General features: G+C 33.9%; 1 protein-coding gene across 2 annotated transcripts in view; it reads right to left on the minus strand.

The window, feature by feature from the left end:
• The window catches only part of ADGRB3 (adhesion G protein-coupled receptor B3), a 765,428-nt gene that overhangs the window by 452,209 nt on the left and 298,189 nt on the right, over positions 1-15,030 (minus strand). For both annotated transcript variants that reach the window (XM_023230291.2, XM_023230292.1), the window contains one exon: positions 10,090-10,254. In XM_023230291.2, coding sequence (XP_023086059.1) covers positions 10,090-10,254 — 165 coding nt within the window. The remainder of the gene's footprint in view (positions 1-10,089; positions 10,255-15,030) is intronic.

A 15,030-nucleotide genomic window follows, 5' to 3' on the forward strand; every position in this document is an offset into this window, starting at 1 on the left:
CTGAGGACAATTTGAGGTTCAGTGCTACTATAAACATCCACAAAACATGTATTTTAGATGGGGTCAGTTTTGTTCACAAAGTCAGTAACAGAAAAAAATAATACAATGGAAGATGTATCAAGTGGGCATTTTTTGCAATTTTATTTTACACTGAGAACCAAAATATCCTGTTATTGAAAATTAATGGCACTGTTTTTTTTTTTGCAAGCTTTTAAAATTATTTTAAATTATACTTTAAGTTCTAGGGTACATGTGCACAACATGCAGGTTTGTTACATATGTATGCGTGTACCATGTTGGTGTAATTACACTGTTATGAAGGAATTGGCTTGACAAAATAACTCATTGGATATAAAAAACAAAGGAGGAAAGGCCTAATATTTCTTTAGTGTGTCAAGTCCAAATCATTGAGAAAATAGATAATTGAAAAGTCAGGTAGGAGAGGAATATATAAATTTAACTTAAAAAACTAGACAACAGACTATATATATACACACACATATATATACATATAATATATACACACATATATACACAGACATTATATATATATATGTTTATATATATATGATTTTTAGTGCCATATATGAGACATTGTTTTAAGTTTTTCTTTTCAGTGATATTCTGGATTAAAAAATATTAATGGATTTGTTTTACAGGTCATAGCCCCATAACACTTCTGGAAACAGCAGTGTCATTTTATGAATGAGAAAAAAATAAAGAACAGGGAGGCTTTGCGGAGGTGGAAATAAAGAATTCTGTTTTGGATATTTAAGCATTTCCAGATAGAATTTGTGCATTATCTTTTAGGGATAAATGTAGAGAAATGTAAAAATAAAACCAATCTATCATATAATATATCTCTATTTCTTTTTTAATAACCACTCATCTAGGTTCTCCGAGATGTGAAGGAACAGCTTTCTTCTTGTTATCTGATGTTAAACTGGGGAGTTAAAGTGGGGAGGAAGCTGCTTCTCCTTCAACCCTGCATCCAGGCTTGGCTTTTTTTATTTTATTTTATTTTATTTTATTTTATTTTATTTTATTTTATTTTATTTTTTAATTATACTTTAAGTTCTAGGGTACATGTGCATGACTTTTTACCTGGCTCAGCAGCGAGGTAGTAGAGACAATCAATGCCTCTACCCACTCAATGCCTGTTCCTTGTGTACGGTTTCCTTCCAATATTTGTAAGAGGGATCTCTCAGGGTCATTGTAAACCTACGAATTTAAAAACACCTCAAAGCTTTCTTTCTGAAACTGTGTTTCTATTGAAAATGGATTCACATATCAGCATTCTGTCAGAAAAGAGTTCCCTGGTAAGTTGGGAAAACGTAAACACTCCACAATCCCTCTCAGAGTCTCATAACACACACAGGAGTAAAGATTTATAGAGAATTTAGTCTGTGATTGGCATTGCTCAACTGCGCCACGGGGGAGCTGTGGTGATTAGGACTGGCTAAGCTCTGCTCTTATGAACATATAGTCTGAAGGCTGTAGTGGGGGCAGATGATAAACGAGCAAAATGAATAAACCAGAGCGTTTCACTAGAGGTGTTATGAAGACAACGTGATAAAGAGGGTGATGCGACAGGGAGTGCTCAGGCAGTCTCAGGAGAGGACGATATTGGAGCTGAGTCTGAATCACTGCACAGAGCCAACTCTTAATTTCCACTTCGCCAAAGCCTCCCTGTCCTCAATTTTTTTCTTATTCAGTAAAATGACACTAGGGTTTCCAGAAATGTTATGGGGCTGAGAACTGTAAAATAAATTCACTAATAATTTTTTAAAAATCCAGAATATCACTGAAAATAAAAATTAAAAATGAAACAATGTCTCATATTTGGCACTAAAAATTATTTTACATGTAAAATATCTGTTGTCATGTGAAGGTCTGTGTTCAGGAACAGAGAGAAGGCTGGGGCTTGTGGGGATCCTGGAAAAGGAGAGGTGGCAAGAGATGGGTTCAGATGCTGCGCAGAAGCCAGATCTTATAGGGCCCTATAGGCCATGCAACCAGGGAAGATGCAAAGTATGAGAAGATTTTAAAGTAAGGAAGTGATAAGATATAATTTACATTTCAAAACTTAATATTGTGGTTTTGTGTAGAACGGATGGTACAAGGGCAAGAATGGGTACTGTGAAATACTGAGGGACTATACTGTACACAGTCCAGAGACAGCTGACAGGGGCTTGAATTATGGTGGCATCAGTGGGCATAGAAAAAATGTGGATGGATTTACAATGTTTTCTGGATGTAGAGCTGGCAGGTTTGTGGTAGGGTATAGAAAAGTAGAAAATCAAGGTTGACTTTTAGGATTTTAGCTTAATCAAATAGGTAAAGGGTTCATCATTCTATTGAACTGTGTTAGACTAGTGTTCAACAATTTGGGTGTATACAGCTCTTAAATCAAAATTTCTATTTTTTTTCATGTTAAATTTGGAATGCCATTTTAGACAAGAGGCAAGTACTGCAATGAATTTTGCAAATTTACTTCTCAAATTTAATCGAAATGTAATCCCCTAGCTACTTCTTTTTTTAATTCATAGAACACCATTTAATAAACACTGAACTAGAATACATAATTTCTTCTCTCATATGTAGCCAGGTCAGAATCAACACTTTCTTAGGCTGTTTCAGTTTCTCTTCTTTCTCATCAGAAGCACTTGCAGTTGGATTCTTTTTTCTTAATGTTAGTTTTCAATTTAAAAACTCCAAAAGTCTATTGCTTTCTGAGCCATTCTACAAAAGTGACTAAGAATCAAGAACAACAAGGCTGTGTTTTGAAGCTGGGAGAATGCTGAGAGATCAGCCTGCCTTACCATCCTGTAACATGCTTCCTTATATACTAAAGTCATACTGGGGACAATTAGAGTTTCACCTCAGCAGTGTGACAAATTACCATATTTTCTGAAACTAGAAGAGTTAAAACTGCAAAGACTAAATTGCTAGGTTCCTGGGGTTGACTTTGTGATATGAACCTCCTCTTGCCATACATATGGAGTTGCAATTGGGCTCACTTTGAAGACAAAATTGCCTTCTTTATACAAGAGCCAAATTAAATTTCATAATACATTTTAATAAATATATTGTTTTCAGTCTATTTTTACATCCTTACCAGTAAATGTTAACAACTTAGAACAGGTTAGATTAAAAAGGACCACAAATTGGATTATGTTGTTAATATTTTGGATAATAAAACTAGCATTTCAGCAACTGTTCTGGGTTGAGTATTCTTGATTGATTAAGTCATAGGTAGGAAAGAATTAAGGGGAGGGGGGAAATTTTGGATGCTGGCTTTAAAGTTATTTCATTTTGTGATGCCAAATTTGGAGAGTTCAGATTTGCAGTGAGTTGGGAGTCACCCAGAGATCTGCAAAGACTCTTTCGGTACACAAGACTGAAATGTGCAAGAGTCCAGCTTCTGCCCAGCATAGTAGCTCATGCCTGTTATCCCAGAGCTCTGAGAGGCTGAGATGGAGGGACTGCTTGAGGTATAAGTTTAAGATCAGCTTGGGAAATATAGGGCCATTTGTCTACAAAAATAAAAAAATAAAGTTAGCAGGGTGTGGTATTGCACACCTGTAGTCTCAGCTAGGAGGCTGAGGTGGGAGGATGCTTGAGCCCAGGATTGCCAGGTACAATGAGATATAATCATGCCACTGCACTCCAGCCTGGGTAACAGTGCAAGACCCTGTCTCTAAAAAAGCAGAGTACAACCTCTTGCTTTGGGCATATGTTGAAAAGCAAAAATCTGTCTTCCATTTGCCATTTTAAAGTAAACTACATAGGAGGAAAATAAAAATGCAACATCTTTTTTTTTTTTTTTTTTTTTTTTTTTTTTTGAGATGGAGTCTCGCTCTGTCGCCCAGGCTGGAGTGCACTAGCACGATCTCTGCTCACTGCAAGCTCCGCCTCCCAGGTTCACACCATTCTCCTGCCTCCGCCTCCAGAGTAGCTGGGCTATAGGCGCCGGCCACCATGCCCGGCTAATTTTTTGTATTTTTAGTAGAGACGGGGTTTCACCATGTCAGCCAGGATGGTCTCGATCTCCTGACCTCGTGATCCATCCACCTCGGCCTCCCAAAGTGCTGGGATTGCAGGCGTGAGCCACCACGCCTGGTCCAAATGCAACATCATTTTTAAAAATTAGAATTAAAATATAACCAAATGATAATAGTAAGGCTAACAAGGATTAAAAAAGTAGGTAAGTTAAAAGTTTGAATGAGAAAAAATACTAAATAGTAAAAGAAAGCAAGCCAAGATTAATCAAGACACAATTAATTTAAAAATCTTTTAAGTTAAGAATGGAAAAAACACTGGAATAATGCCCAAAATCTAAAATGACATAAAACAAATATAATTGTCGTATAACAGGCTAGAAGGCTAAGAAGATAAAATCCATATCAATTAAAGAACAGGTTAATGAGGCAGCATTTGACTTACAAATTATAACAACCTCATGCAAACACAATCAGGGACCTTTGAACCAAGTTCCAGCAAATGTTTAGAATCTTCCCACTCACTGTCTTCACCAGAAAGGCTCCCTGCAGAGAGATGGAGGGCAAGGCATTCTCCCATAGATGCTGCAGACCAGAATTTTAGGTTCATAGGAGACTGAAGCCTTTTTCTCTACATGACAGAAATATCTGGGTCCATCTGTTTCTAAGGACCTACTCTTAGGTGATTCTTTCTCTCTTCTTAGGGTTTGTAAGAGTATGAAATATACCTGGAAACTGCAACATGGCAGCATCCCTCTGGTAGGGTTTAGGCTCCCAGTAAAGCATTTCTCAAATGCAGTTTGATCGGTGTGACACTGCTCAGCCCAACAGACTGACACAGCCTGTATGAAAGTACTTCTTCCTAGCACAAACCTGGGAGAAGAATCCCTTTGAGTCTATGACTAAGACAGTAGAGCCCAATAATTATCTTAATATCCCTGGTTTATTTGACCTATTTCTTCCAGAATCCCTTCATTTTAATGTAATATCTTCATATAAATCATTAAAAAATCCTCTACTTTACATTGATTTTTATACTATACAAAGTATTTCTACCTAATTATAATAATATGTCAATTCTGTGATATAGAGGGTAATTAATACTGACTCTATTTCACAAAAAAAGGAAATTGAAAAATAGAGTATATAAATTGCCCATGTATTTTAATTAAGGATTGGGACTGAATTTTAATCCATGTCTTCTGAATCACAGACCACTCTTTGTCCCACTGAATCATGTAATTAAATCCATATATATATTATATATATATTTCAGTATATAAGTGAAGACTTATTTACCTACAGAACTTTCATTTATTTTAGTCTTTAATCTGTCACCAAATTATTATTTATCCTTGTACCTTATGTTATTTATACTCTATTGCATGGAAACATATCATATGGAGAAATGTCCACACTGAAAACAGTAAGAACTAAACTTAAATCATTAGCTTCTCTAATATTCAACTACTGACTAGGGGAAAATATTACAATAAAGTAAAAAGCTATAAAGAAAATTAGTATAAAACTTCAGGCTTTTAACTAAGATCTTAAGCTTTTTATGTTCCCCGAAGTGTTTAATTTTGGAAATGGTTATATAAATTTTATTTTGGGTATATATATCTATATAATTTTAATGGCACTCATACTGGAAAATGCAACTTTCCATTATGTGCGACACTTTTCTCCTGTTAAATATTAATAAAAATCAAGACCATTAAGGACAGAGGGTTCTAAAGTGATCAAATCACCCTAGAGGGGCGATCACCATAAAAAGATACTTACAGCTAGACCCGATTAGCAGCTTGCCTGATGCCCACAGAAAAACCGTTATCGCTAGTTAGACCTAACCCATGTCAGAAAACATCAATAACATACAATGACACTTAAGAGACAAAAACAAAGTCATAGTGCAACTCACAACGTACCAAACATTCTTCTTTCTCAGCTAATATGAGTGACTGCTATTTCTTTACCAATTATGGCTGGTCTTCCAGCCACAATTTATTAAGGTATCCAGATAATTTATTAAGGTATCCAGCCATAGAATTGTCACACCTTCCAAACAGCATCCAGTTCAGAACAAAGGCCGCTCGCTTCCTCAAACCCTCTGCCAAATCACTTCACACAAGCTCAGATCCCTTAAGTATTTCAAACGCTCCATTGTTGAGATCCCCACAGTTCCCTATGTTAGTTTCCCCTCACTCTCCAGAGTAACAAATTCAGCTAGGTCAACTGCAGGTGTGATTCTGATGAACTTTGGTTGAAGGGCGTTAACATAATACTACTAATACTTTCACAGTATTTACTCCCTATGAGGTTCTCTACCTTACAGCATCTCACAAAGTCTTATGAAGTGGGTATTACTATTGTCCCCATTTTACAGATGAATAAACTAAAGATTAGATGAGTGACATAATTATATTGAAAGGAAAAATCTACATTTAAATATGTGATCTCTTGCAAAAGTCCAAGATCACTCTGCTTCATCACATCAATGTATTATGAAACAGACATAGAAAATGTCCTCTAAATATTGGGATATTAGAAATTTGGATATGTTAATGTCAAGAAAATCCACTTAATTGTAATTTTTTGGTTTCCACCAGGTATAGAGTTGCATGGAGAGAAAAACAGGAAATAAAAGAAAATTTATTTATCCTCAGATATGTAAATTATTAGTTGAGAATTGACTTAATAATGGTCAATTGACCAATATTAAAGAATTGACCATTATTAAGTCAATTCTCAATTAATGACTACAATGAAAATCAGAGAAAATAGAAAACATATTGGACCACCAGAACTTTGGTGAGATAAGTAAAACAGACCACAAAGACCATTGAACACACGTATACACACACAAACACACACCTTTCCATAATATTTTAATTATTAGTATAGATTACAAAAGAAAGAAAAGGCCATTTTATGCTTATGAGCCAGGAAATTCCTTTAGTTGCTCTATGCCTCTTGACCGTCTTGTTTCGTCAGTATCAGCCCCCTGTTCTCAGACATGGGATGCAAATCAGTAACTAATAACTCAGACTAGGAAACACTATATCTTCTTTTCCTTTCTCCTTATATGGATCGCAGGCAATGGTTTTCTCTCACCTCAAAAGAAGTGGAGGAAGTTGTACATTGACTCAACAAGGAATCTGATAGCAAATTATCTACTTATAGGTATATATTAAACTCTGAATACATAAAAGTATTTCATTATTTGATATAAACAATGCATGTCACTCCTACATAGTGTCTATTTCGTTAAGAGTGGCTTCATACAGTTTCTTAAAAGCAGGAAGCTTTAAGACTGTAATGCTGTTTTAACATTATCCCACAGAAAAATCTCACTGCCCACTATTACCACAGCCCATCCTGTCAAATCCTGCAAAAGTAGTGAGTAGCAGGAGACAGTTTGTGGTTTTGCCTGTTTCTTCTGTCCTCCTCTTGTCCACACTCTAGTGTAGGTCCTGATCTACATTCTTCGTTACCGATGTACTACCTATCATAGCTTTATTCTTAATATGATAGCTTAGGGATATCATGTAGGATGGTTAGAAAAAATGTTGCCTGAAACCACTGAATCCTCAAGTTACCGTCTTTCATTGAAGCTAGCATATTTACATGAGGTTTTCAGAACTGCATTCAACTTTGCACATGCTTATGTCTGAATCTTCTGGATGGAAAGTAAAACTTTTGAAATCAGGGACTATATATACTTTTCAGCAGTGCCTTACATCTAGTTGACAGTTAATAATGCTTTCATATCCAGTGAAGGTGCCTGAGTTTAGCTATAAGATGATGAGTTCTAAAGTTAATTTCAAATGTTGCCATCAAATAAGCCTACATATTTTAAAATCATAATGTCATTTTTTTGGGCACAGCCTAGAAACTTAAAAAGAATCCTAGTTAGTTATTAGAGTTCTCTTTCAGATACTAAGTTCATAGGGATACAATGTGATAAGAATTTTACATCTTTTATGATGCAACTAAATTCAAGAATGAAAATAACGGAAGTCAGAAATGGCACATGATACATTTAAGTACTCAAGGATATGCCCATATGCTCACTGATGAGAGAATATGAGCTAGGCCACATTTAAAAATAATATAGTCATAATGCACAAAAATAAAGGACCTACATGAAAGAAAGCCATCTGATTTTGTTGGACTAAGAGTGCTTCCAGTGATAAGATAATACTACTAATATCCAAGTAGCTTAAAACCTTGGTTACTACTTGAGTGATAAAGTTCCACAACTGTATCAACGTAAAAAAATGAGTTTTCACATCTGAACTCTAACATAGCCTCTCTACTGATATCTAAGGATTTTGCTCCTAGAAAAGCTAATGGAGAGCAGACTATGAGAAACCTGGTTCACAATATTTTAACCGATCAATGCCATTTTTATGTTTGTATTTATGGAGTCCAGCTGACATAAAAGAAGTAACAAAAAAGTATTTAAAAAGTTTCTATAGTTAGTTCTTGTCTTTTATTTCCCCATATTGTCTATTTCTTTGTACTCCATGGACAAATAAGAGTAAACTATATTTGATGGTATGTAAATGTTACAGCTCAGCATTGAAAAAAATTGAAAAATATAAAAAAAAAAACTTTTCCAAATCTTTGTTGAAAGCATAAGGCATGACTACATGTGTGTGTGTCTGCCTGCCTGTGTGTTTATAGAGAGAGAAATAAGAGAGGATGTTACTGATCTCATAAATAGATTTTCTAGTACTGGTTAACAAATAACTAATCATGGTTTTGACCCTCTAATATTCATAATTGCATGAATATTAACTCATAAGTTATATTCATAATTCACAGAATTCATAAAATTTTAGGAAATAATTATGTCAGTAAAATAATATAATTATAATTATTTGCCTTCATCTTTAATTCTATGTCATTAAGTACAGGAACCTAGTAGTCCTTCTCTGAAGGGAACAATTAATCTTCTTAGATGACTTTTGCATATCTACACATTGGATTGTTTTCATATTCTTAACGTTTTATATATTTAAAACTTCCAGAAGGACTTTGAAGTATTGTTTCATAGTTCAGGACATTAACTTGAGGGTATTCAAAGGGTCAGTGGGACTGAGGGTGAGTTGCAGGATTTATTTGGAGGACAACAGTACTGGGATCCCAGCTATGTTGCTTGCATGCAGAATATGTAACTAAATGGGCTAATGAGAAAATCTCCCCAAGAAGACAGCGATTACTTATATTGATCTTTGCCATCTTAGCCTTTGCAATTCTCCATTCATGTCTCTTTCTTTAAAATGTGTCTTTGCTGGCCTTGAGAGATTATATAATCTATGTGTGTGTATTTTCTCCCATAACTTGTAAGTCCTTTGAAGCTGGACATTATTCTTATTTATTTTGGAGGAATTTGATGTTTGAATAAACTAAATGACAGCATTGTGAAGGCTTCCCTCTAGCATAATGGGTGAAATTAATTATCAAGGATAGATAAAATAGAATAGAAACATTTTAAAGGAAAGAAAAATTTAAGATAACATAAATATACTCTAAGAACAGACTGTATAGTCTTCATAATCCCATAAAGATTGTAAATTGTTTATAATTTAGCCATTTTATGCATCTAGCAAGAGATCTAGAAAGTCTGATTCCTTAGCAAATATTTTTATACATGGTCAGTGGTACATTGCCACTCCCTAATTGAATGAGTGTAAACGAATACCATAGGAAGGACTGGCTCTAAATCAGATCTATCTAGTTTCAGTGTGAAGGCAATAATTAACCTCAAGTCTTTAGGATTCCTTGTGACTTTCCCAGAAGGAAAAAGCAAGTGTGGATAAAAATCTTAGTGGAAAACATTAATATACACATTTGTAGAAATATAATAAAGATTAATGTTGATTGACACTAAAGGACATATTCTATACCACTACATAGGATAGAATCAAGAAAAGTACCCAGTTTTAGGCAAGATACAATGAAAAGGACACATTTTCCAATGTGACTGAATGAAGGTTATACTCTTAATATTTCTTGTGTACAATAGGAATCTTATAAAAAGCACATAATGCAAAGATAACCAAATACAGAATAGGCTCACCTGGGCAAAGAGCAATATTACAAGGCTTATGATGTGTTTCAGGTCCTTCACACGGCCTTCCTCCATACTGAGGAGGTGTGCATGACCTTGTTCTTGTTCTTTGGCCTCGACCACATGTAAATGAACATAAACTCCATGGTGACCATTCCTCCCATACTCCGTGTACTGTAATAAAGCAAAGAAGCTTCAACAACAAAAGCAGAGAAGTAAAATCAAAGATTATTTCTTTATAATTAAAAAACAAAACTCATTAAATAGACAAATATGAAGATATTTTAAAACACAGTTGAGATAACATTCTTGTCATAAAATATAATTATTAATTAAAAAATTCATTCAAATAATGAACAATTGCATGTGCTTTTTTCTGCATTTTAACAGTTATTCATGTCATAAATTTTAAAACATTCCTTATATTTAACGGAAATACACCTCTCTCTCTCATGGTAAAACAGTCACAAATTATTTTTAAGTTAAAGTAATATCAGCTAGTAATATAGAAAACTAAATCTTTTATAACAGGGATAATCTCCTAGAGTTAAGTTTTCATTTAGATAGCCAAAGCCCAACATAATTCTCCTAACATTTATAAAATTTTGGAATTAATGATTTTTGTTATGTTAGAAAATTTAAAAAATCTGAAAATTGAGGGTACATTTAACTTTTAACATCACATTTTAGAAAATATATTTTTTTGCCATTTAAAAATTTGGGTTTAAAGTTACCACATTTTGAATAAAAAGAATTTCAAACAGAGTATCTAAAAGATTCATCTTATCCCTGTTTCAAAATGAATGGAAAATACGATAATCTCTTTTTAACGACCATGAAACCAGAAGATGCTTTTCCTCCTCTAACAACTTGGTAGAACTGGAAATCTACCTCATTTATATAAATTTCTAAAGAAAATAATTATGCTTAACATAAATATGAACATATCAATTCTTCAAACATACTACTACAAGGAATTCACAATTGATCTTAAATAACATAATTTGTGTTCTTTCATAATAACCACTGTGAATAAGTATTGTTATATTTTACAAAAGACCATCAAGATTCAGTGTTTAGTCCAGGTGTGGTGGCTCATGCATGTAATCCCAGTGCTTTCAGAGGCCAAGGTGGGCAGATCACCTGAGGTTAGGAGTTCGCGACCAGCCTGGCCAACATAGTGAAACCCCGTCTCTACTAAAACTACAAAAATTAGCTGGACATGGTGTTGTGTGCCTGTAGTCCCAGCTGCTCAGGAGGCGGAGGCAGGAGAATCACTTGAACCTGGAAGGCGGAGGTTGCAGTGAACTGAGATCAGGCCACTGCACTCCAGCCTGGGCAACAGAGTGAGACTCCATCTTCCAAAAAAGAAAAAAAAAAAAAAAAAGATTCAGTGTTTGATCCCTTCCCTGCATAGTAAAATCACCACTCTCATCCTAATTCTTAATACTTGAGACAATATGTAATAGCACCCTAACAGACAATATCAATAAAAAGGCATGAGAAAAAATGTGCTTTTTGTTCAAAAGCCCCTTTCTTGATGTTGAACCTCTAATCTTGCTATACTCTTAGAAGTTCAAGAGGCCAGATGTTTGATATGACACCCACAGATATGATTAAGGGGAGTAGAAATTTATAGAGGAAAACGACCCCCCCCCCATTTTTTCCTTTAACATTGGTAAGGGTAAGCACAGGCCCATAAAAAGTGGCAGAGGAAATTATGCAAGTAAATATATCTAGAATCTTCTTCACATGTATGCTTACCAAGTTGTTACTTTAGAAACACATATAGGATACCTTAATTGTGAGATATCCCTTCCCCTTCTATTGGTGTTATTTATTTGCCTAAATTGGTTGTGATAGGATGTTTAAACATTGAAAAAACAGTCAATAGAAATATCCAATGTAAAGCTCTTTAACATTCTGAGAACCTTGTTGGGAAATATAGTTTTAAAATAGTATGTAGGAAAAAAAAAAAAGAGAGTGAGAAAAAATAAGATGTTTTACTTTTTCCCATAAAATTCTGGGAAAACCAAAGCCAATTTATATCCATTGATATAAAAAAGTAAGTCTATATCTAGCTCTAATAAAACTATATCTATATCTATATATATATATGATGTATATACTACCCACATATATAAATATTCATATATGTATATATGATCAATTATGGCAAAATAGTTTAAAAGTACTTACATTAATGTATTTTAGTATATTAAATGAATATTTTTATAAACTATTGCATTTATTTCCAATTACCAATATTTCTCCTAAAACAACCTTTTCTCCTCCTACTTTAAAAAACTTTTCTCCTCCTATTTTAAAAACCTTTTCTCTTCCTATTTTCTCCTCCTATATAAAAAGTTAATGATGCTATATAAAATTCATACTGCTGCTTCTGTTCATTTTTTTTCTGTCAAATCATACTGTTCTATATGCATTGCACAATCCCAGAGAAAAAGGAAGGTGCTAAATTGGCATATTTTCCTCCATGAATCTCAAAAAATGTTGATTAACCTTGATGGCTTAAATTATGAAACTGGAATCTTCACAAAATTAATGTTTCTTAATACTTTCTAACAGCCATGGTAAAATTTCATGGCTCATTCACATCATTTTTAAAACTTTTTTTTCATTTGAAAAGGATACAAATCATTAACAATATTATTTTAGATACTATTGAGTTAGTAGAAAATTATAGTACATACTGTATAATGTTTATAGATGCTATTCATGAGATTAATGTTAAAGATTAGACATTTTTATTTTAACGGCAAATTGTTATTTTTTTATTTTGCAGTAAAACATGAGAATCTGTAAATGATCTAGTTCATTTAAAATGATCCTAATAAAACAAATATATTTAAATGAAATTCATTCATTTTTACAGTTTTCCTCCTTAGCTTAGGCACTAGCTATATTATTATGTCTCTTTTTGTGATAACTAGAGATGAAATGAAGAATATGCAATACCTGAAATATATTACAACCATATTTTGAAATAAACATATATACATTTTCTTATGATGTAGATTGAGCTGTACATAAAATAAATGAAAGGTTTTAATTTATTCTATTTTATTTATTTTATTTTGAGACAGAGTCTCACTCTGCCACCCAGGCTGGAGTACAGTGGCACAGTGTCAGCTCACTGCAACCTCTGCCTCCCAGGTTCAAGTGATCCTCGTGCCTCAGCCTCCTGAGTAGCTGGTATTACAGGCGAGCACCACTCTGTCTGGCTAATTTTGTACTTTTAGTGGAGACAGGGTTTCACCATGTTAGCCAGGCTAATCTCGACCTCAGGTGATCCGCCTGCCTCGGCCTCCCAAAGTGCTGGAATTACAGGCATGAGCCACCACGTCCGGCCAGGTTTTATCTTTTAAGAAATAAATGAATATAAGAACTGTAACATTTACAAAAAATAAAATTCAAAAGCATTCATTAGCCTGCAGAAACTTCTTCTACAGGATTAAAATACATATAGAGTACCAGTACCAGTGGCTCTCAGCCAGTGGCAATTTTGCTTCCCAGGTGACATTCGGCAATGGCTGGAGACATATTTTGTTGTCACAACTTGGGGGAAAGTGGGGGGCTACTGGCATCTAGTGAGTAAAGGCCAGGTATGCTGTTAAACATTTAAAAATACACAAGATGGACTCCCCCCAACCAAGACTTACTGGGGTCAAAATGTCAGTAGTAATGAAGTTGAGAAGCCCTGGAATAAACCATAAAATTGTAATTCAACTAGGGCAATAAATTGTGCTGTTGAATGTAGAGCTCTATTTTTATCAATTTACTTTCTATTTATGTCCATTGTTTTTTACTTTGAGTAATAAAGGCTTTTGAAGAGAGTACAATGTCAAAGTAAAAATTCTGCTGAAGGTCAAATATCTTAGGATCCATATTGAAGTAACATATTGCATAATTTAATTAAGGCAGACTTCTGAAATTTGAATATGGGTGAATGATCAATAATTTATAACACTATTGATTCACTTTTTATAGTACAAATAAATATAACCTCTAATTCTATAATTCCACACATTTTGTGGAAAGTGACTTTAATATTCAATTTGTTCATTTATTGTGTCATTTTCATTAATTAAATGCCAAATACATTTGAGTGTCCAAAGTGTGATAAATCAGTTACTGATTTCTGAGTTAATTTTCTTTTTGGGAATTTATTATTTTAGGAAGATATTTCTACTGTTTGAAACATTACATTTTAAAAATTCACTTTTTATCATGATCTTCAGGATCTATTAGACTGCAAAGTAAGTACATATTTACCAGCACAACAAATAATAAAATAAAACATTTGAGCACAAAATATTTCATCACAAATACCATAACCAGATGAAAAATATTCCAATTTCTTATAGTGGGGAACTTATTCTATATTTTTAGTTTGCTAAATTATCCTTTATGCTTGGAAAATTAAAAATAAGTCAACAAAACTGTTCTCATTTTCTTTACTTCAACATTCTGAACTAAAACTGATTAAAAGATAAACTTGTTCTCAACGGTACTATTTAATCAAATTTAGAAAGAAAAAGACTTCATGCATACAAAGGTGAAGAGGAGCTAGCAATTGGTATGTAGTTCTATAGGTGTAAGGGTAAAAGGGTTTTTGAGTCATTTATGCCTAGTGTTCCATTATTGGAACACAGCATGTGGGAGTTATTTATATTCTACTGCTCAAGGTCATCACCAAGATCTGATTTTTCAAATTCAAAAAATTGCAACCTCAGGCATAAATGGGGAAGACAAACTTTAAATTAAAAATCTTTAAATTATGGAATATTAGATAGCCTTCTGGACATCAGACACTGTGAAAAAGTGGGTTTGGCAGTTCTGTGTGGGAGAAGCGCTCTGATCCCATCACAGATGTTCTCTGTGAAGGCGTTAATAAGTGGTCTCTGGTAGAAAGATGGCAACTTGCATATG

Source organism: Piliocolobus tephrosceles, chromosome 5 (assembly GCF_002776525.5).
Source record: "Piliocolobus tephrosceles isolate RC106 chromosome 5, ASM277652v3, whole genome shotgun sequence".
Lineage (NCBI taxonomy): Eukaryota > Metazoa > Chordata > Mammalia > Primates > Cercopithecidae > Piliocolobus > Piliocolobus tephrosceles.